Below are 20396 nucleotides of genomic sequence, written 5' to 3'. Positions count from 1 at the left end.
TAGGGCAGAGGATGAGCATTATTATTTATTAAATCCTTGCAGCTGAAACCTAAAGTATTGGGTAAAATGTATACAATACAGTTGGCAATGATTATCTGGTAACAGAGGCACAGAGATCATTTTTGGTAATGTAGAGCATAGTCATTGACCAGGTTGTCAGTCTATGGTTGCCATGCCTCGCATGGCACTTGTTCACATCTGGTGACTGCTTTTCATATGAGTTGATTTCACACAAGATTCTAAAAAGGTGTACATATATTACTTATCCTGAGTTACATCTTGTACTATACTCCAGAGCTGTACTCACTATTCTGCTGGTGGAGTCACTGTGTGCATACATTATATTACTTATCCTGTACTGATCCTGAGTTACATCCTGTATTATATTCCAGAGCTGCACTCACTATTCTGCTGGTGGAGTCACTATGTACATACATTACATTACTTATCCTGTACTGATCCTGAGTTACATCTTGTACTATACTCCAGAGCTGTACTCACTATTCTGCTGGTGGAGTTTGTGTACATATATTACTTATCCTGTACAGTTCCGAAGTTACATCCTATATTATACTCCAGAGCTGCTCTCACTATTCTGCTAGTTGAGTCTGTGCACATAACATTACGTATTCTGTACTGATCCTTTATATACATCCTCTATTATAGCTCTGTCCAGACATTGAACAATTTTCATTATATGCCTAGAGGCAGTACTCGCATATTCTATGATTAAAGGGCCACTCATATACAAATCAGCTAGTATTACCTTGGTTAATTATTCCTTTCTATCTGAAATTTCTTGCTTCCTCCTCAGATGGTCATGTGATCGCAATTCTGCCCAGCTCCGATTTACTTGGGTTTATGAATTCTCAAATTAATCAGGTTTACAGTCAGCATAATACATATGTGATGAACCCTACCATAGAAACTCTTTAGAGGGGATCACAGACACTCCTATTACAGTTACTTCTGATGATCACACAGGCATAACAGATTAGAGCTCATCTTAAATAGGCTAGACCCCAGCAGCACTCCACGATATCCAAATATGAAGAGGTCTCTTCCAATAGAGAAATTCCTGCACGCCAGTGAATGGATCGGATCCAAATCCAAAAGATATCGCAAAGTAGAAGTGAAATCACGGCTGCGACGTTTCGACTCCTTATATGGGTCTTTATCAAGCTTGACAAAGACTCATGTAAGGGGTCGAAACGTCGCATCCTTATGATATACGGGGAATAAAGAAAAACACCCTGATGGGTGTATGAACTTTTTATTGTACTGCTGCCATGATTTCACTTCTACTTTGAGATTAGAGCTCATCCTCCTGACTGTATAATTAAGGTCTGTAACTTATTTATGTGAATACAGAATGCAATGGCAGTGTCTTCCCAGCAGACAGAGATGGTACAGTCTCAGGCTGCTCATCTGATGGTATGCTGAGGCATCATGAGATTGATAGTACAGAATAGGGAAAGATAGGGAGAAATCTCAGCATTAATATGGTGTGTCAGACAGAAAGCTGCACTGCATGGCGGTGACTGCAATATATAGAGAACTCCAGAGTGTGACAGGCAATCAGGTGAGGGGTGCAGGGATGGAAAAGTGCATGTTTGCCAGAGTTGCTCTTCAAATGTGTAAACTAAAAGGTGCCATCTTTCAGCTGTGATTGTCATGGTGAAGTGATCTTATTTAACCCTTTAAACTTTGACCCGCACACATTTCTGTATACATAACCATGTATTACCTGTAGTGAAACAATCTTATCTTCCATTCTTTCCACCTTCAGCCTGAACTCTGCATTCTGCTTCTTGTGTCTCTCTAACTCTGCTGTATACATGGCTTTCTCCTCTGAAAAATAAGAAGATGGCAATTACCATATAAAGCCCATGTAATCCTATGTAATGCTGCTTCACTACAACGGGGTTTCTGTAACCAAGTACATTGAGCAATAAAATGCTCTGCAACTTTCTAACTCCCCATAAGACTTCGGCTAGCTGAAAGTAAAGAAAAACATTCACTGATAAGATTCAGAGTCTGAAACCTGTCCTTCTAACACAGCTGAAGGTTTGCTACAATCTAGAAAATCCTCTGCTACCTAAAGACCGCAGCAACACGTTACAACCCCAGGTTGAAAATAAAGATTCCTCCATTCACTGACAGCAAGCAGAAATCTTGAAAATGGGGAGGAATGAAAACGCCAAGTATGCTAGAAAGTTATCGAACGTTACATTATATGAGCTTATATTGGGCTTTATTTCCATAGGAACGAACAAAGCAGAAACTCAAAAGTAATGCAAATTTGCCTTTCCTATCAAACTTTAGGTTTCTTGCATTATTGCAATTTTTTAGGTAGCTGTCAGTCTTTTGCGGTCACTGTTGATATCAAGGGTCTATGACAAGAGCACAGCCAACAGTGACCCCTTCTCATCAATGGGTGCCTGGTTTTTACAGATGGTCTCACCTTGCTGGAACTGCTCTAGCACCATCTGCAGGTTGCTCAGTGACAGTGCATACTGCTTGACTTGCTCTTGAGACATGTTAAATTGGAGCAAAGCTTCATCTCTTTGCCTGGTGACGAGGTTCAGCTGCTCCTGCAAAGACTCCACCTGGATTGAAGCCTGATGACTGCAAACACAATATACATGTAATCAGCAAATGCTTGGAATGTACCACAACTAATAAAGCGCGACTACAGAGAGCGACAATCACCTGGCCGTTTCCACAGCGCTGGATGAGAACAGCAGCTTCTCTTCTAGAACGGACACCTTCTTCTTTAACTCAGTTTCTCGGTCCTCCGCCGCCAGTGCCTCGCGAGTGTAAGAGTCCTCCATCTCTAGCAGGTGATTGCGCAGCCTCTCTAGCTCCTGGTTCAGACGTTGCCCCTTTTCCCTTAAATGCTGGACCTAGGGAAAAAAAATTACAAATATTTTTAATAGAATACGAAGGATCCAACAACTAAATAGAAGGACAGAGACAGATGTAGTACACTGGAAAGCCATGGTCATAAATGTATTCGTATGGAATGGCCCTTTACATTTCTGTAGAAAAGGCTTTTGCAAATGACGTTCAACCGCTTAAAAAAAACAAAAAAAACACAAGACAATTTCGGCTCTAAGAACTACAGCATACTTTTTTCATTTTGCCTTTTTTTGTTTAAGGCCTTGTTTTTTGTGGAAAGCATTGTAGATTTTCTGTGGTACATATAATACATCCAGAGAGTCTTCAGACCCTTTATTATTGTTATTATTTTTAATTACATTTGTTCTGTTGTGGCCTCGTGCAAATTTAAAAAAATTAAAGTTTTTCCCCATCATTCATCACTTAACACCTCATAATGTGGAAATTGTGAATACAGAATGTTTGAGAGCTTGGTACATTTTGTCTCTGAGCTCTACAGACCGATCTTGCCTCCTCGTGGCTTAATTTTGGCTCTGATATGCATTGTGAGCTGTGAGGTCTTATATAGACAACGGTGTGTTTTTTAGAATTATGTCTAATCAACTGAATTTACCATAGGTGACTCCAATCAAGGTGCAGAAATAGAGATAAGTCAGTTACTCGAGCAAGCCTTGCTCTTCTCAAGCAACTGCATTCTTGTCCGAGCATGCTCGGGAGGGGGGGGGATTTTGTAGTACTAATACATTTATAATTGCCGGCAGGGAGAAGGCCCGGCCCCGGGGAGTGTGCTGTCTGCGCCAAGAGACAGTCCAGAGGACTCCAGACAGTGCATGTGTGCCTAAAGCTTTCTGTCTGTCATCAACAGGGTGTTGGGTTCTCCTCAGGGTAGGCGCTGCCACACCCAGATACACGGATCAGGTGACATTCCACACGAACTCAAGAGTCCTCCATTTTTCGCCTCAACCCACCTGTTGCTTCCTGCGAAGCTTAGCTGGGGTCAGGATGATGACCACGGCATTGCACTGCAATTGCCTCCTCCTCTCCTATGGCTGCACTGTGTCGGGTTTGGCACTCACAATTATTACCTGCTGGCTGACTGCGTTGATGTGGACGGGACGTCACAGGTACTGCACTCATAGTCCTGCCACTAATTGTATCTGGCGGGACCCCCTCTCACTCCACACCTGGTCACACCCCCTGCAACCACGATAGTTGCGCCCCTGCTCACAGGTCACCAACCTCATTTTGCAGGGCGACGCTTTCCATCTGCTTCTGTTTGAGTGCCAGCATCACCTGGTCCCTCTCATGCTGGAACAGAACGGCCTTCTCTTGCATAGATTTCACCTCATTCAGCAAATGGTTCAACTCACCGGCCTTCCCCTGTGAAACAAGAAGAGAAATCGGAGGGCAATAATGCAGAATCACTCCGACTGCTTCATGGACTGGACAACGGCAAGGTCGGAGAGATTTTCCAGTGACACTACATAATTATTAGAACAGAGGAATAATTCCCCCACAAAGCCTCCTTCTAGAGAAATAATATATTATGGGAAATCTTACCAGGCTAACGTACATAAAGAAGCAGTTTTGCAAATACTCTGCATTAAGCCGTATTCAGATTTGCAGCGAAGGGTCCATTCAGAGCCTCTGCTATAGATCTGCCATAGAATCCCAGATAAAACAGCAAAGCACACTGCACTATATTGTCCGGGAGACCGGAGGCCAACATGCTGATAGCCCAACAAATTCTAGAACAGTCAATAGGGTCCACCAAGGAATCGCCAAAAGGAACCACTAGTTATAAAAAAAATTTATTTATATGTAACTAAAATTCATCACAGGTTTCTATATAACATGGTTGAATGATGACACCCCTATTGTGACAACACAGCGATTAGCTCTTCTATACTGCCACTTGATAAACGGGTGTCAATGGGGCTATTCAGGGTGCAACCCAGTTACCATTTACAGTGAAGTCAACTGGATCCCCAATAGTCCACCCAATATCTCTGTTCATTCAATCTCACATACCGTGACATAACCAGCACCGTTCTCTGATGAGTATGTCCATTAAATCACATCCCATTATTCGCTGGGTAGCTCAGACATATCCGCATATAGTGAGTATAACTCCCTTTATCTGAAAAGGACTGTACATTTAGGATATATTTTCCCTAAGGGTGAACATTAGAAAGGGAGTTATACTTACTATATGCGGATATGTCTGAGCTACCCAGCGAATAATGGGATGTGATTTAATGGACATACTCATCAGAGAACGGTGCTGGTTATGTCACGGTATGTGAGATTGAATGAACAGAGATATTGGGTGGACTATTGGGGATCCAGTTGATTTCACTGTAAATGGTAACTGGGTTGCACCCTGAATAGCCACCTTGACACCCGTTTATCAAGTGGCAGTGTAGAAGAGATACTTGCTTTGTTGTCACAATAGGGGTGTCATAATTCAACCATGTTATATAGAAACCTGTGATGAAATGTAGTCACATAAATTAAAAAATACACGTGTTTGTTATTTTAATGAAAATTACTAAAAGTTATGTTTTCTAACTAGTGGTTCCTTTCGGTGATTCCTTATAGGTCTCTTTAGGAATTTTTCTGCCACTGTGACTACATAGGGTCCATCAAGTAACGTTTGGGTACAGCATGTGCTGGCTCTGGCGGTTCTGCTATTTACATTGTTTAGCTCCTACGACAAAGCCAAACAGAAATTATTACTCAGGTGAAAGAAGCCTTAGGCAGCTCTCACACTTGCTGCGATTAGTGTGGCGTCCCGAGTGCCAAGCTAACCGTGGTACAACACCGCCACTAATTTCAATGGGGCCTCACAGACCAGCGCTCTGATGCCGCGATTTTCGAGCACTGTCTGTTCCATTTTTCAGCGTTTTTGAAATTTTTTTTAACGGACCCCATCACAATGATGGAGTGCGTTAAAAAGCTCTGTCAAACACTGTACCATGCGTTCAAAAACGTCACACAAAAATCGCAGTAAAATGCTGTGATTTCGAATGGCCTCGCTGTTTTTGTACCAATATTAATGTCATCTCCTGTAGCCGTCTCCAGTCACTGCCAAATATGCTTTCAAATTTCTTAACAAGCGCTGCACTGCTGACAGATATGGGACCCACCATGAGGTGTTCTCGTGGCGTGATATCTAAGCTCACATAATGCTCTGTTCACTTGGCAGCAAGAAACCAGAATTCTGAATTTAGCTTTGCAAACTAACCTGCTCCTTTTCCTTAAGAAGGTTCTCGAGAGCTGAAGCCTTTTCCTTCATGGAGTTGGACTCAAATTCCTTCTCTCGCAACAGCATTGAGAACTGCATGTTGGTCTCATGCAAAGCTCGGAATTCACTTTCTTTCTCCTTTTCTTTGGCCATCACCTTCTCATTCTCTTCCTTCAACTTGTTGATGTCCATCTCTAGGATCAGAGTCCGCTCTTTCAGGTTGGTGACCGCTTGCTTCAGGAGCTGATTCTCATTCTCTTTGTTCCTCAGGGTTTCAGTGGCTGAGTTTAACTTGTCTCCTTTGGTCTTTATCAAGATGTCCTTTTCTTTAAGTGACTTATGCAAGACTTCACTCCTCTCCTTAACCTGCATCAGCTCCAGGATGGCCCCTTCCTGGCTTCTTCGGCCTTCCTCAGATGTCACAGCTATGGAGTCAGACAAGCGCTGATTGTTTTCCTGAAGTGTCTTAATGGTTGAATCTTTCTGCTGCATTTGGGTTTTTAGCTGTTCACATTCTTGGAGAACTCTGGCCATGTGATCATCTTTTAATTCAGAAGACGCAGCCAATGGACGGTCAATATCAGTCATTGTGGCAGAGTTACCTGCCTGCAGTTTAACGGTGTCAAGTTGACCAAGAATTTGTTCTTTCGTGTTGTTCAGTTCTCCAATACTGCTCTGCACATTACTCAACTCTACACCGAGGCCATTGAGCTTCTTCTCATTGCGTTCATAGCTCTGGATCAGGTTATTGTAATCTACTTGCAGCCGAGTGTTGGAATCGCTATCTAGACTTATCTGACCCTGAAGCTTGTGCAGCTCTTCCTGCAGATGAGCCGACTCGTGCTGCATGTTTTGGACGGTGGTCATCACCTGTTGCTTCCATTCCTCCATCTTCTTCACCTGCTGCTTCAGCTTATCCCTTTCCTGCAGCAGTTCCTCAAACTGATTACTGTTAACACTTCCCATTTCATTGCCGTTCTCAGAGCTGGATGCCTGAAGGACAGTCAACAAGGTCTGACATTTCTGGCTCAAGGCGTCTATCTCAATGTCTTTTTCTCGAATGATCCGAGACAGATTTTGGATGGTCTCTCTGAACATGTCTTGGGTGCTACCTTCTTGGCTTCGTGAGAGTCTCTGGTTTTCTTCCTGGAGTTTCAAGAGGGCTGACTCTTTGGCTGCCACCACATCCATCATTTTGTGGTATTCTGTCCTTAGTTGACTGTTCTCCCTTGTCTTCTCGCTCAGAACAGCCAAAACCTGCTCCCTCTCCATAGCATAAGCCTGTATCTGCTGCTGGAGATACACTACATCTTGCATGTAATTCACCGCGGTCACTCGGGCGTGGAGATTTTGTATCTCCAAGTCTTTCTGCTGGATAATCTGAGTAAGCTTTCCGACTTCATCTTTGGACAACTGGTCAATCTGCTTGGTCAGTGTGATGTTCTTTTCGTTCAGCATTTTAATTTCCATCTCCTTCTCTTTGATGCCCTTCACAAGCTGTTCAACCTCCACTTTGGACAAGTCATGTTTCTCTGTACCATTATCACTATTATTAATGTTTTGTGTCTTGGTATCATGGAAAATGACTGAGGAATCTGTGTGGATGAGATGCTCATTCTGTAGCTGAGAGCTGATTAATTCATTCGTCTGTCGCAAGCTGGAGATCTCACTGTCTTTCTCCGACAGGAGGTTCTCATAAGTGTCTACCATTTCCTTATGCTGCAATTTAATTTCATCAGTTTCCTTAATTTTGTCTTGCAAGGTTTTCTGGAACTGAAGTGTGCTCTGATTATGTTTCTCTACCACTTTCTTCTGAAGTTTCAGCTCTTCCTCATAATTACTGCGCACTTTCGTCAGCTGCGTTATCTCAGCCTCTAATTCGGTGATGATGTCCAGCGTCTTTGGCTCCACCACTGGCTGTGGTCGGCTCTGCTGGTCTTTCAGTCTCTCGATCTCCTCTTTAAGGTGGCTGTTGTCCTCCTTCATGGAGGCCAACATTTTTTCCTTTTCCTCAATAGTCTGTTTGAGAACGTCACACTCTATAGAGGCTTGCCTGTGCAGGTTCAGCTCTCTTTGCATCTCCAGAGTCTTTTCTTTAAGTTCCTCTATAAAAGTCTCCTTCTCTCTGATCATATCAGTAAGCTGCTTCTGTCCTTCTAACGAACTTGTCAGCATCTCCTTAGTTTCTTCACAATCAATTTCCATTTGCTCCAAAGACCTTTTACCTTCCGCTATCTGGAATTCCTTCTCCTGATTGAGCTTAATAAGGCGCTCATGCTCACGTTGTAAGGTGGTGGTGTCCAACTTCTGTGCATTGGAAAGTTCCTTGATGGTACGTTCATACTCCTGAGCCTGTTCCAGCAGCCGGGTCTCCATCTGATTTAATTCCAACTCCAGTCTCCCTTTCTCCATCCTCAGAGCCTCAATCAAGGTCTGTTTCTCCAAAGAATCTTTGCTGCTCTGAGCGGCGACTTCCTGCAACTCCTGTTTGGCCTTTTCTTGGGTTGACAGCAGCATCTCATTCTCCATCCTGAGATCACAGATTTCCTTCTCCAATTCGTCTTTCATCTGCTTCACCTCTGATAATTGGTTTTGGAGTTTTACAATCGTGGTTTCTTTCTCGCTGTCATTTTGATTTTCGTGTCTGGCTTCCAAGTCCTCTCTAGCTGTGGCTAACTCTTGTTTGACTTGGTTTAGAGTTTCTTTAAGTTCCTTACTCTCCATGATGAGGTCTGCATTGACTGCTTCCAACTGCTTCAGCCTCTCCAGCTTTTCGTTCACCTGGACCTCTAGCTGCCGTTTGCTGGTCTGCAGCTCGCTGTGGTTTTCGTTCTCAAACTCCAGTTCTTGTAGCAATCTGCTGTTTTCTGAAATCATTTTCTCCTTTTCAGTTTGCATTTGCATTGTTAGGTGAGCAATTTGGGATTCTGCCTCGATTTTCTGCTTTGATAGCTGCTCCTTCATAAGTATCAAGTGCTGGAATACAAGTTAAGTAAAAGTTTAAAGATACTTGGAAACACAACACATACAAAATATAGAAACAGTGGAATATATAATTTTAAATATTTTCACCCAATAGCTGGGTGACAGAGGATTAAAGGGAATGCCTAAAAAAATTAACATGTGTTAGACATTTTAGAAAATCACAATGGTTGAGTCCAGGAACTTGGACCTCAAAAATTACACAGCGACCATACCCATTCACAAATGCCAATCATTAGATACTTCTAAAACATCATAAACATACAAATCACTGAAGCTTTACATAGAATAGAAGGTCAAGGAACCTGAGTGACTGAAGTCTGAGTGATGTCTCAGGGTGGGTCAAATGCTTTTAAAAGTACTGGAGCCAAGAATGCAGACTCCACCACGTTATCCTTTGATATATTAATTTTGGGTGAATATTCTCCAAATCCTACAATTGTTAAGGTTACCTGCATGGTCTCCTGATTTTGTTTATCCAGTTCGTCAAGTTCAGTTGTTAGCGTTTCCTTTTCTGCCATGGTTTCCTGCAGCATCCTCTCTTTTTCTTCCAGATCTCTTCTTAGTTGCTTGAGGTCCGATTCTTTGGCAGATTCGGACAACACAAAATCCAATTCTGTTCTCAGTGCGTCCTGAAAGAACAAATATGGCATTAACGAGATTGTACAAGTGGAAATGAACACAATCTCCTTGTAAGCTACTTTAGGTGGAAAAACAAAAAGGGCCTGTTAACACGGAGAAAAAAAAAAAAACACCACAGCTACACATACCCAAGTCCAATGCCTCACTAGATGGCGAGAGCTCGGTGTAAGTGACAGTAACAGGCTGCCTCTCAAGATGAAAAGTCTCATTATGCATCATTAACATATTGGATATTTTCTAGTATTAGAAAAACATCTGCTTTGTTCTAAAAACAGTGCCACACCTGCGTTCAGGTTGATTATCCTACTGCAACTCTGCCCATTCACTTCTAGAAGCAGGCAGCCATTTTTTCTAATCCTGCACACCCTTTTAACGCTATGTAACATCACAAACCTTTTCTTTTTCCATGCGTTTTAACTCCTCCTCCAAGAAGAGTCTTCTGTTCTCTAGTTCAATTGCAACTTTGCCCTCCGGTACCGAATCACCGTCTGCCTGCTAAACCAAATCAAGTTCTCAATCATGTGCCTAACGATAACCACCCTAAATTACACGTGGTGCAATTGAGGTTACCTGTTCAGATTGAGACATTCTGCTCATTTCTTTTTCTGCATCTGAAAAAAAAAAATTGTAAAAAGATTAAAATTTCAACATACCTGCAGCAATCCTTCCCAGACTCAGAGCTCCTAATTCATCTCATGGTAACAGAAATCAAATCTCCATGTGCTGACTTACTGCTGAGCTTGATCTGAAGGCAATCACAACAAGTTAAGCTGCAGTGTAAAGCAAGGCCTCTGATGATACAAAAAGGGGTTTTCAGACTGCCTTACACAATGCAGCTAAGCTGTAGTCACTAATGATAGGCATGCCCTAATAAAACAAATTAAAATGCTGCCAAGACAGGAAATAAATAGCTATGTACGGACTCCAGCTTCAAAATCGGAAATGTTAAATAATACACTCGAAGGGTGGTTTTTCATCTGTGTTGGGGATTTCACTTTCCTGCTCTGTTCAGGGAGCAGGAAAGGGGAATACCCACAGCCAAACAGCTCCGTCTTTGGATGGAACCAAAGGGACCCTATTGACTATAAAAGGTCTGTTCGGGTTCTGTTCAGCGGCTCTGCTCTTGGACAGAAGAAGAAAGCTGCACGCATCACTTTTTCTTCCGGTATTTTGAACCGGATCTGTGACGGAGGTTCCAACGCAGATGTGAAACCGGCCTAATACATTAAGCCTCATGTTACCATTTTACTACAGTACATTTCATAGTACTACTTATGTGCGAGTCATTTATAAAGGAGTCGGAGTTTGAGTAGGCAAATGGAAAAAATAGAGACGTCTGAGTGAGAGTTGCTAGTTCCCCTTAACCACTCCACAGCCCTTCCTACAGCTTGATAACTGCATTAAAAGTTCTGAGCATACCCGATTACTATGCGCTCTTACCAAACAGCGCTTCCTGTAAGCGCAAAACCTCATGCTTCAGGTTGTGGACGTCCCCTGCATCCCCCGTCTTCCCCAGCTTTGTGAACTCTGATATCAGCTTTTCGTAGTCCAAGGATAATGAATTCCTCTCATTTACTGCCAGCTCCTTCTCCATACACAGAACACTCTTCTCCTCCTCCAAAGACGATGCTAGAGAATTCAGCTCATTCGCTTTCATCTCCAGCTGTTGAACCTTCTGGATGGATTCGGCGTTTTCAGCTTCCAGGGAGAGAATTGTTTTCTGTAGTTCAAACACTTTGGAGTTGTCAGAGGTGCCTTCTGCTGCCCCTAAACACAATATAGAAAGGGTTCACAATATGGTCAGATGCTGGGAGATAGCCCATAAGAAGTTACTGAACTCGTTTGCATTGCAGCATCCTTGCACCCACAATAACCCCTTTTTAGGACCATAATTGATTCAAACGAATTTGAAATGGTTTAAAACTATAGAACAAATATGTCCATTGGTCCTCAAAGGGTTAAGGGCCTAAAGGTTGTGAGCGAGAACCCTTGTGAACCCTGAAGGTTATGAGTTCAATCCCCGCTTAGTTCAGGTAGTCGGCTCAAGGTTGACTCAGCCTTCCATCCTTCCGAGGTTGGTAAAATGAGCACCCAGCTTGCTAATTAATAAATTACCTGGAATAAGTTGGCGCTATACACATAACAAGTCCCTTGTTTGATTGCAGGATAAATTATTTGGATAAGGCTGCATCCGCACGGGCTACAAAAACATCGCTACAATGTGAAGCCCATGGTTTCCAATGTGTTCTTTCACATGATCCATGTTTTGTAGCAAGATTTTGCAGCCTGTGCGGATGCACCCTAACTTGAATAAGGACCAGTTGTACTTTATAATATCAGTATTTGGGTACGTGTGTTCTATAACTTTTTTTTATTTGTTTAATTTGATACAAACAAGATTTAGATCACATAGTAAATGCGAGGTGATATTATCCACAGTTCTCAGAATAAGGAAATAGATTACAGTTCAATAAAACGACAAGTAATCTTAAATTATAATAACTTGTATCTGGCATATGTTGTGGGAATGTTCTCCTGCTACAAGAACAACAATAGAATCAGAGTAAATATTAACCAAGTGTTAACGGAAAGGTGAAATGTGAAACAAGCCATAAGCCCCAGACTTCATTAAATTTATTAGGGAATCCCCTATGCTGAAATATATGATTTTCTGATAGGGTAATATAGTATTAATTAACGACAGAGGTTCGGTGGGCATCCAGTGCATGGCAATGGTTTTACAAGCCAAGAATAAAACTTCTTACACGTACTGGAGGAAGGTCACAGAATTTCTAAGCCAGCTAAGGGAAATGCCAGTCCCACTTGGCCCAGGCATATGCCTGTTGGGAATTTTGGATGAGGAGCGCTGGCAATTTCATGACCAGATATTTCTTACTAAGGTGCCATTTCTGGCTCACAAAGCGATAGGCCTGAGGTGGATGGATAGACGTCCCCCAACGCTCTCCAAGTGGAAGAACATGGGTAATTCCACCTTGCCATACAAGTCTATAAAAATAAAAAGTGTCCGGGGAAGTTCAGCAGGGTGTGGGGAGGGTGGTGTGACACAGCAGAGATAACTCCAGTGCAGGATCTGCTTGAGGGTCTACAAATATCTGAAAGGGTGTCACAGTGCAGAGGGATCAGCCCTATTCTCTTCTGTACAAGGAAAGACTAGAAGCAATGGGATGAATCTGAAAGGGAGGAGACACAGATTAGATATTAGAAAAACCTTTCTGACAGTGAGGGTGATCAATGAGTGGAACAGGTTGCCACAGGAGGTGGCGAGTTCTCCTTCAATGGAAATGTTCAAACAAAGGCTCGACAAATATCTGTCTGGGATGATTTAGTGATCCTGCACTGAGCAGGGGATTGGACCCGATGACCCTGGAGGTCCCTTCCAACTCTACCATTCTATGACTCTATTGAATAGGGCTGCACCTGGATTTGACCAATAAAATGGGTGCCCAAAGTCAAAATCTACTGTCATGGGAGCTTAATGTACCAGTGTGCTGTATTTATGTATCAAGTGTGAATAATGTACCTATGTAATTTTTCCCAACTTTGAAGAATTTATGGTGTATGCAAAAGTTTTTTTATTCACTTATATACTATATGGTATATTTATTGTTCAATAAAAAAAAGAATAAAACTTCTTTCAAAAATATACATATATAACGTGTCCATTGTTCATCTAAAATTCCAAAAAAAGGCAATTTTAGGGTTTGGGCAAGGGGAGGTTGATAGCATGGAGGGTAGGAAACTGAAAACAGTCCAGAAACTTGCCACATATGGACATTCTCACATCAGGTGCCAGAAATCAGCTTCCAGGCTATGACAATGATGACAAGCCAACATAGGAATTTTGCTCATTCTACATAATTGTATTGAAGTTAAATTCATTTTGTATAGTTGTATTAACTTATTAATAGCAGGGAAGACTCATGTGGTAGTCCAGCACATCATGCCAATCATCAGGGGAAAATGTAGGGATAGAGGGCAGCCATTATCATGGCCTTGTGACTTGAGAATTCCTATAGTAGGATATGCAAATGGTACTAGGAGGAGGAAATTGCTCAGTAAGGGTGTGTCAAAGTTGGAAATATCTATAAAAATTGGATGCGAGGTACCTGAAAGTTATCACAGAGTTGGGCAAGTGAGAGGACTCCATCCTGGTATACCTCTCCGACCCCAACTACGTTTAGGGCAGACAAAAATTGAGGATCCTGTATCGACCTCAATGAAGGCAAGGTTTGGTTCTGCCATAACGGCAGGTCCGACATAACACCAGAACTGAATAGGTTAGGCCTTTCACCATACAGAGACAGCTAACCTACGTAACGGTAATAGGCCAATGCTTTAGTACATCCTTCACGTTGGAGAAGCCCCAAATAAAATGTTATTAGAACAAAGTTAAAAGATTGGAAAAAAGCGTAGAGGTACCTTTACTGCCATGTGTTGTAGAATATACAGACATTCAGGTTGCGCCACAATTATAATAAATTAAATGCGTCCTGCCACTGATGGGGGTAATTTGAACCAAAGACCAAGCTTAGTCTTCATCAAGTAAAGCAGTTGTGTATTAGTCACACCTAGGGTATCAGCATGATCCCGGACCATGTTAATGCCAAGGTACTTAAATTCAGTCACAGCCAATAGGCCATCTCTGGATAATAAAGGGTCAGGGATCAGGTTATTAGCTGCATACATAATAGCGGACTTTTGCCAGTTAATGTAAAATCCAGAATATCAAGAGAAAAAAAAAAGTATCCATTAGTTGTGTTTCATGTAGCTCTCAACTGGTTCAGAGGATTTATTTGGCGCCATATCTTGAACTTCTTGTTGGACCTCTTCTAAAGTAAGGGAGCATCCTGCTCTTCCGACAAAGTCAGAAAGGGGAGGTCCTGCAAATAATGAAGGATGTCAGAGACTAACTGATGTCTAGTAGACTTATATAGCTTGGCAAAGTACTCTTTAATATGTGCCATGATAGTCCGTGCTTCCATAAGAACTGCGCCAGTGGCATCTCACAACTGAAGAACCGAGTTGGAGCCATTTTCTTGCCTAATGAGGCGAGCCAAAAGGTGACTGGATTGATTACCCATCTCAAAATAGCACTGCCGAGTGAAAAAGTTGTGTTTAGATTTAATGTGAAGCTGGTGCTTGTAAAGATGAGAAAGCCCTAACCAGATTATGTTATTGGCTTCAGTGGGGTCAGCAATATATAGAGGAGATGCAGATGGCAGAAGCTGAACAAGTGAGAGATCCCACTGAGTGATGAACCTCCTAATAAATGAAATGGTAGATTTTAGACACGCTCTCACAAAAGCATGGAAGAGGGAATTGATGGAAAACTGATCAAATTTGCCGACGATACAAAGTTAGCAGGGATAGCCAACACTAGGGAAGAGAAAGAGTATTCATAAAGATCTAGAAAAGCTTGAACAGTGGGCAGTGACTAACAGAATGGTATTTAACAAAGAGAAAAGGAAAGTTCCACATCTGGGCAAGAAAAATGAAGAAAGCACATACAGAAAGGGAGGAATTGGGCTAAACAGCAGCACATGTGAAAAAGACTTGGGTATACTAATAGATCATAGACTGAACATGAGTCAACAATGTGATGCAGCAGCCAAAAAGGTAAACACAATTCTGGGATGTATTAAGAGAAGCATAGAGTCTAGATCACGTGAGGTCATTATCCCCCTCTACTCTTCCTTAGCCAGACCTCACCTGGAATACTGTGTCCAGTTCTGGGAATCACACTTTAAAAAAGACAGACAAACTGGAGCAAGTTCACAGAAGAATTACCAAGATGTTGAGTGGTCTGGGATGATTTAGTGATCCTGCATTGAGCAGGGCGTTGGACTCTATGACCCTGGAGGTCCCTTCCAACTCTACCATTCTATGTCCCACTTCAAGGTGTCAGATACAACATCTCTATGAATTTGTTAGGAGGCGACAACTTGGTCTTGAATTCTATCATTGGGCCCCATCAGCTTCAAGCAAAAAGGTTGAAGTTTCCAAGGAGTAGGCTTACCATGAGTAACAGAAACCACAAATACAGCAATGTACGGGGAGCCACAAATTTAGTCTAGTCTTTAAAGGGAGTGGTGGCTGAATGTATGGCATGTATATTCAGTGTCAGATGTGCCATAGGTCAACCTAACCCACACCATCTATCAACTCATGCAGAGGGGAGAGATATATCTGTAGGTCGATTAATTTGCATAAAAACCATCCTTAAGGGGGTCCATAATTTGATTAAAGTCACCCATACCTATGAAATATGCAGAGGTGTATTGATGAGAAAAGGTTATAGCCGCCTGTAAGGAAAAAGTATTAGCTTGTGATGGACAATACAAACATAATGTGACGTTTGGTGTCAATTTCAGCATACACAAATATAAATCTAGCCTTGGGGTCTCTGTTCGTATACTAATCGGATTCCATTGTATCGAGTGGTGAATAACTAGTATGGAAAGAGTGGTAGAACCACTTAATTCAGGGCTTTATAAGATAATCAGATTATTCAATAGTTGGGTTTGTGATCCAGCAGACTAATCATATAGGGACTGGATTGACTAATTAGTGAAAAAACTACAGCACTCCTTCATGGGGTACCCAAAATTCTCAAACTCCACATAAAATACATTTTAGAAATGCTGACATATTAAATTATCACATAGATTAGTTAGAGCCCTGGCGTTTCAAAGAGTAACAACATAAGCAGGTAGAGCAACATGGAAGATACTAATGATGCAAATAAGGAAGATGGAACAATACCTCTGCAGCGCCACCTATTGGATGGCAGCATTCCTTGAGATCAATGTACGACTTTTTAACAAGTCTGTAAAACAAGGATTGGGAATAGCAAACCAAGCCAGAATCCATACACAGACAGCTGTTTCGGGGTGTTTGCCCCTCCTCAGTGTGCAGTAGGTTTCTGACTGGCTGGTGAGAAGCCAGTGACGTGAGTCAAGAGGGGTCACCCCTCTACCCAGATACTAATGAGACATGCATGTCAGAAACAGAAACACTGTCAAAATTGTGGAACTTTTAGAAAACAAGTTTTGAAGCCAACGATTGACATCCCATATGCCAGAGTGTGAAGAAGAGGGAGACGTGAACGTGAGCAGACGTCGAGTCAAAGTGCGTCACCACATTAATATCACGAGTCCATGAGTGGAACACTCTTTGCGTTCCACCCCGTAGCACAGTATCACGTGAGCGTGACCAAACCATTACGTCAATAATACGCGCTAGAAGAAGGGGCGGTGGGCACATTAGGATGGGGAGACAGGTAATTATTGTGTATGTTTTTTCCTATTGTTGTACTTGAAAAAGGCCTATGTTTGGAGGCCGAAACGCGTTGTACAATAAATTATTTTGTGGAAACGGAACCTCTACGCCTACTGCGATCTCTACTGGGATTAGGAGTGCCTAGGTTTGGGCACCCCTGTGAAGCAAGTTCCTCACTCATTTATTTTCCGTTTTACACCGCTGGAGCGCTGAGTTTTTTCTTCTTTGTATTTCTGTTCTTCTCTCTGCCATATATATGCCCAGAGCCTACTCAGGCTGCTCTCCCACCCATGGGATGCTATTGAATCCGGTGGATTTTTCCTCCCAAATGATCCCCTGAACTATACCTTCAGCAACACCACTGTTTCTAATCCCCCCCCCTACAGAGTGCCGCCTATTTGATTTTGTCCATATTCGGATATTGATAGGGATGTCAGAGTAGAAGGTAAGTGAACTGTAAGAGATACCTGTAATTATATAGTCAAGTATAACCTGGTATGTAAGACTGAAAAAAATATAATATAATATGGAATATAATGACAATCAAACTTGTTTCAAGATCCAAGCTTGTCTCAACACTCCATCTGTATCTCATGTTGTCTATTTTGCAATTATTAAAAATTATTGGATTATCTACAAAACGATTTCCTAAACAATAAACTCGTCGGCATTGGTATTTATTTATGATGTATAGTTATCAAATAGAGTTAGTGATATTGTAAGGTGGTACAGGCATCCAACCATAGACCCCATATTTTTTAAAATTTAGTAGGGCATCCTCTATGTTGATAGATGACCTTTTTAGAAGGTAAAATAATATTGACCAAATATTTCCATCCCGTAATGGATGTGGGTCCGGAGGCCATCCGTTTTAGAGCAATTGCCTTCCCACTTTTCTGCATTTACAGGGAAAAAAAAATATTGACTTAACTTAATTTATGATACAATTTTGACCCCTCTACAAAGACAGGCTCCATAGGGCTGCTCATCCACAAAAGAAGCAGTAGGGCATACAAAGCCTATTATGAGAGACTATACAGACTGCTGTAAATGGCATCTGTATGGATTAGCAGGCGAGCAGCAGTGAATATGAATGCCCCAAATCCCTACAAACGTATTACTGCATTACTACAAGTATAAAACGAATACTTAGGATAATAGTGATGTATTAGAGAATAGGCTTTTATATCTTTGGAGTAGGAAGCCACTAACCTGTGTTCAACTGCTCCTCTAGCTCCTCAATTCGCTCCTCATATTCTCCCAACTCCTCTCGGTGCCTCCTTGTGATCTCTGCAAGTTTCTGCCGATGAGCGTCTTGTAGCACTGAGAGCTCATGCTGATGATCGTCGATTTCTTGGCTCAACTTCTGCTTTAGATCCTGCAATCATGGGGAGAAATAAAAAAGGTCAGAGATTCCCACATATATCCGACCCGAATAAATCAGTCTGGTGTAGGGGGGAGGTCAGCTTGGAGCCAGAAGAAACATGCAGCAGGGCTTGGCCAGCACGAGCCTATAGCCTAAAAGGGGTTGCTTTTTTACAGATTTTATTTAATTACAGAATAGCAAATCACACAACTTTGTTATACCAGCACAGTGGAATGGTATAGTTCATGAATTTGATTATCCATAGTAATGGCAGTCAGTCATATGATCCCTGGTATTCAACTCCCACTGATCAGGTATCTAACAGGGGAACAGTAGATTAAAGAGCAGAACTCACATCATCATGTCCATCAGTGCCTGGGGGAAGCAGCTCTTATATTCTTCTCCTCGTCTCCTCTGTGTGATTATATTTTCCAGTTGACTTTATTAAACATGAGAACCTGGAGACAGTTGTGTTTTTTGGAGTAGATAATTGTATTTACAACAGCTCTTAAAGAAAACACACAACTGTCTCCATTTGCGGTTGTCCTGATGTTGTAAATAAACTTGAAAAGAAAGCCACACCACAGAGGAGATGGTGGAAAAATGTAAGAGCTGTTGCTCCACAGACACTAACAAACATGATGGGTAGTAATACTGTGTGAGTTCTGATGCTTAGTCATCTGCTATTTATCTATTATACACCTGATCGATGCAAGTTCAACAGGGATCACGTGACCAACGTCTATTACTATAGTCCGTTCAGTCCATGGACTATATCTTTCTACTGTGGCGGACAGGGGTCACTGCACTGGTATAAGAAAGTGCAGCTCACTGTACTATGCCGTTAGCTACATCGTTTCCGTAATCCTGTTCACTTTCAGGGAAGTTCCGCAAACAGCGTACAACAGTCAGTTCAGCTGTCAGTCCGGCCATGGGAGGATGCAACGTGCAGGCTGGTAATCCCATCTTTGTGTAAGATGGAAATACGTCTGCAATGGGCAATTGTCTAAAACATTAGCTTGTGTCTAAACATGTGCATGCAGATAAAACCTCACCAACATAATAATTTAAGTGAAAAGTATGGACCAACGATGAAGGACAGTACCTTAATGGTATTTTGCAATATGCAGATCCCGCTGGTGTCCGCACTCGGGGTTCCCTGATTTTTTGAAGACTGAAGAGAAGAAAAAAATAGTAATTAGTTTTTTGAATCATATTGTGGTGGCATTGTATTAAACATGGAGCATAGATAAAATGATGTTATAATATACAGGTGTACGAAGGAAAAGTTCTTCCGTATGACTAGATGACTATAATGCTGATCCGCCTAGGCAGCAGACACAGGACAAGGAGATCACAACCAGACTCACACATCCCTATGAGGAGCATTATACCAAATGAGTCAAGTCAATTTTTAAAGATTTTGCGCAGAATGATACACTACAGATCCCTATTCATATGTTTACATGTCTACACAGCGATATTTAAACAGGGTGTGTTATGTACCATTGACTAATAATTCTATTTCATGTTGTCAGAAGCCTGCTGCATCTATTAGATTCAAGACAAAATGTCAACTGCCATCTTCACACTTGAAAAAACATCCTATAACCAGAATACCCCTTTAAGTTTTCATCCAGCCACTGGATGGGTACAAACTGATATATCAGTGGAGATCTGACCGCTGGGACCCCCACCGATCCCGAGACTGGGGGACTCACGTCTCTATTTCACAGCTAAAGATGGAGGGTCTCCATTTCTGTAGCATAGTGGAGAATGGAGCCAATGGTTGCACATGCGCAGCAGCTCCATTCCAAACAATGGCGCAGACACAGTCGAGTGTTGCACTCGGCTACCTGTCTGCCACATAGAAATTAAAAGAGCAGCACTGCTCCATTCATTTCTACAGGACAGACAAATCGTTGAGCACAGAGCTCAGCTATTTGCCTGCGCAATTTT

The 20396-nt window shown here is 42.0% G+C and overlaps 1 protein-coding gene across 2 annotated transcripts in view; it reads right to left on the bottom strand.

Annotated features, from left to right (window-relative positions):
- TRIP11 (thyroid hormone receptor interactor 11) overlaps window positions 1–20396 on the bottom strand; it is a 49955-nt gene that overhangs the window by 18028 nt on the left and 11531 nt on the right. Inside the window, exons 5-15 of one of the 2 annotated variants that reach the window (XM_066607541.1) lie at window positions 19543–19611; window positions 18284–18449; window positions 11213–11539; window positions 10343–10383; window positions 10166–10267; window positions 9583–9762; window positions 6149–9124; window positions 4141–4281; window positions 2713–2906; window positions 2465–2628; window positions 1748–1851 (exon numbers count right to left, since the gene is read on the bottom strand). In XM_066607541.1, the coding sequence (XP_066463638.1) occupies window positions 1748–1851; window positions 2465–2628; window positions 2713–2906; window positions 4141–4281; window positions 6149–9124; window positions 9583–9762; window positions 10166–10267; window positions 10343–10383; window positions 11213–11539; window positions 18284–18449; window positions 19543–19611 (4464 nt within the window). The remainder of the gene's footprint in view (window positions 1–1747; window positions 1852–2464; window positions 2629–2712; window positions 2907–4140; window positions 4282–6148; window positions 9125–9582; window positions 9763–10165; window positions 10268–10342; window positions 10384–11212; window positions 11540–18283; window positions 18450–19542; window positions 19612–20396) is intronic. The other variant, XM_066607542.1, reaches the window with a different exon arrangement.

This window comes from Eleutherodactylus coqui, chromosome 6 (genome assembly GCF_035609145.1).
Source record: "Eleutherodactylus coqui strain aEleCoq1 chromosome 6, aEleCoq1.hap1, whole genome shotgun sequence".
Taxonomy (NCBI): domain Eukaryota; kingdom Metazoa; phylum Chordata; class Amphibia; order Anura; family Eleutherodactylidae; genus Eleutherodactylus; species Eleutherodactylus coqui.
The sequence above is the reverse complement of the archived record's forward strand: the minus strand, read 5'-3'. Positions and strand labels throughout refer to the sequence as shown.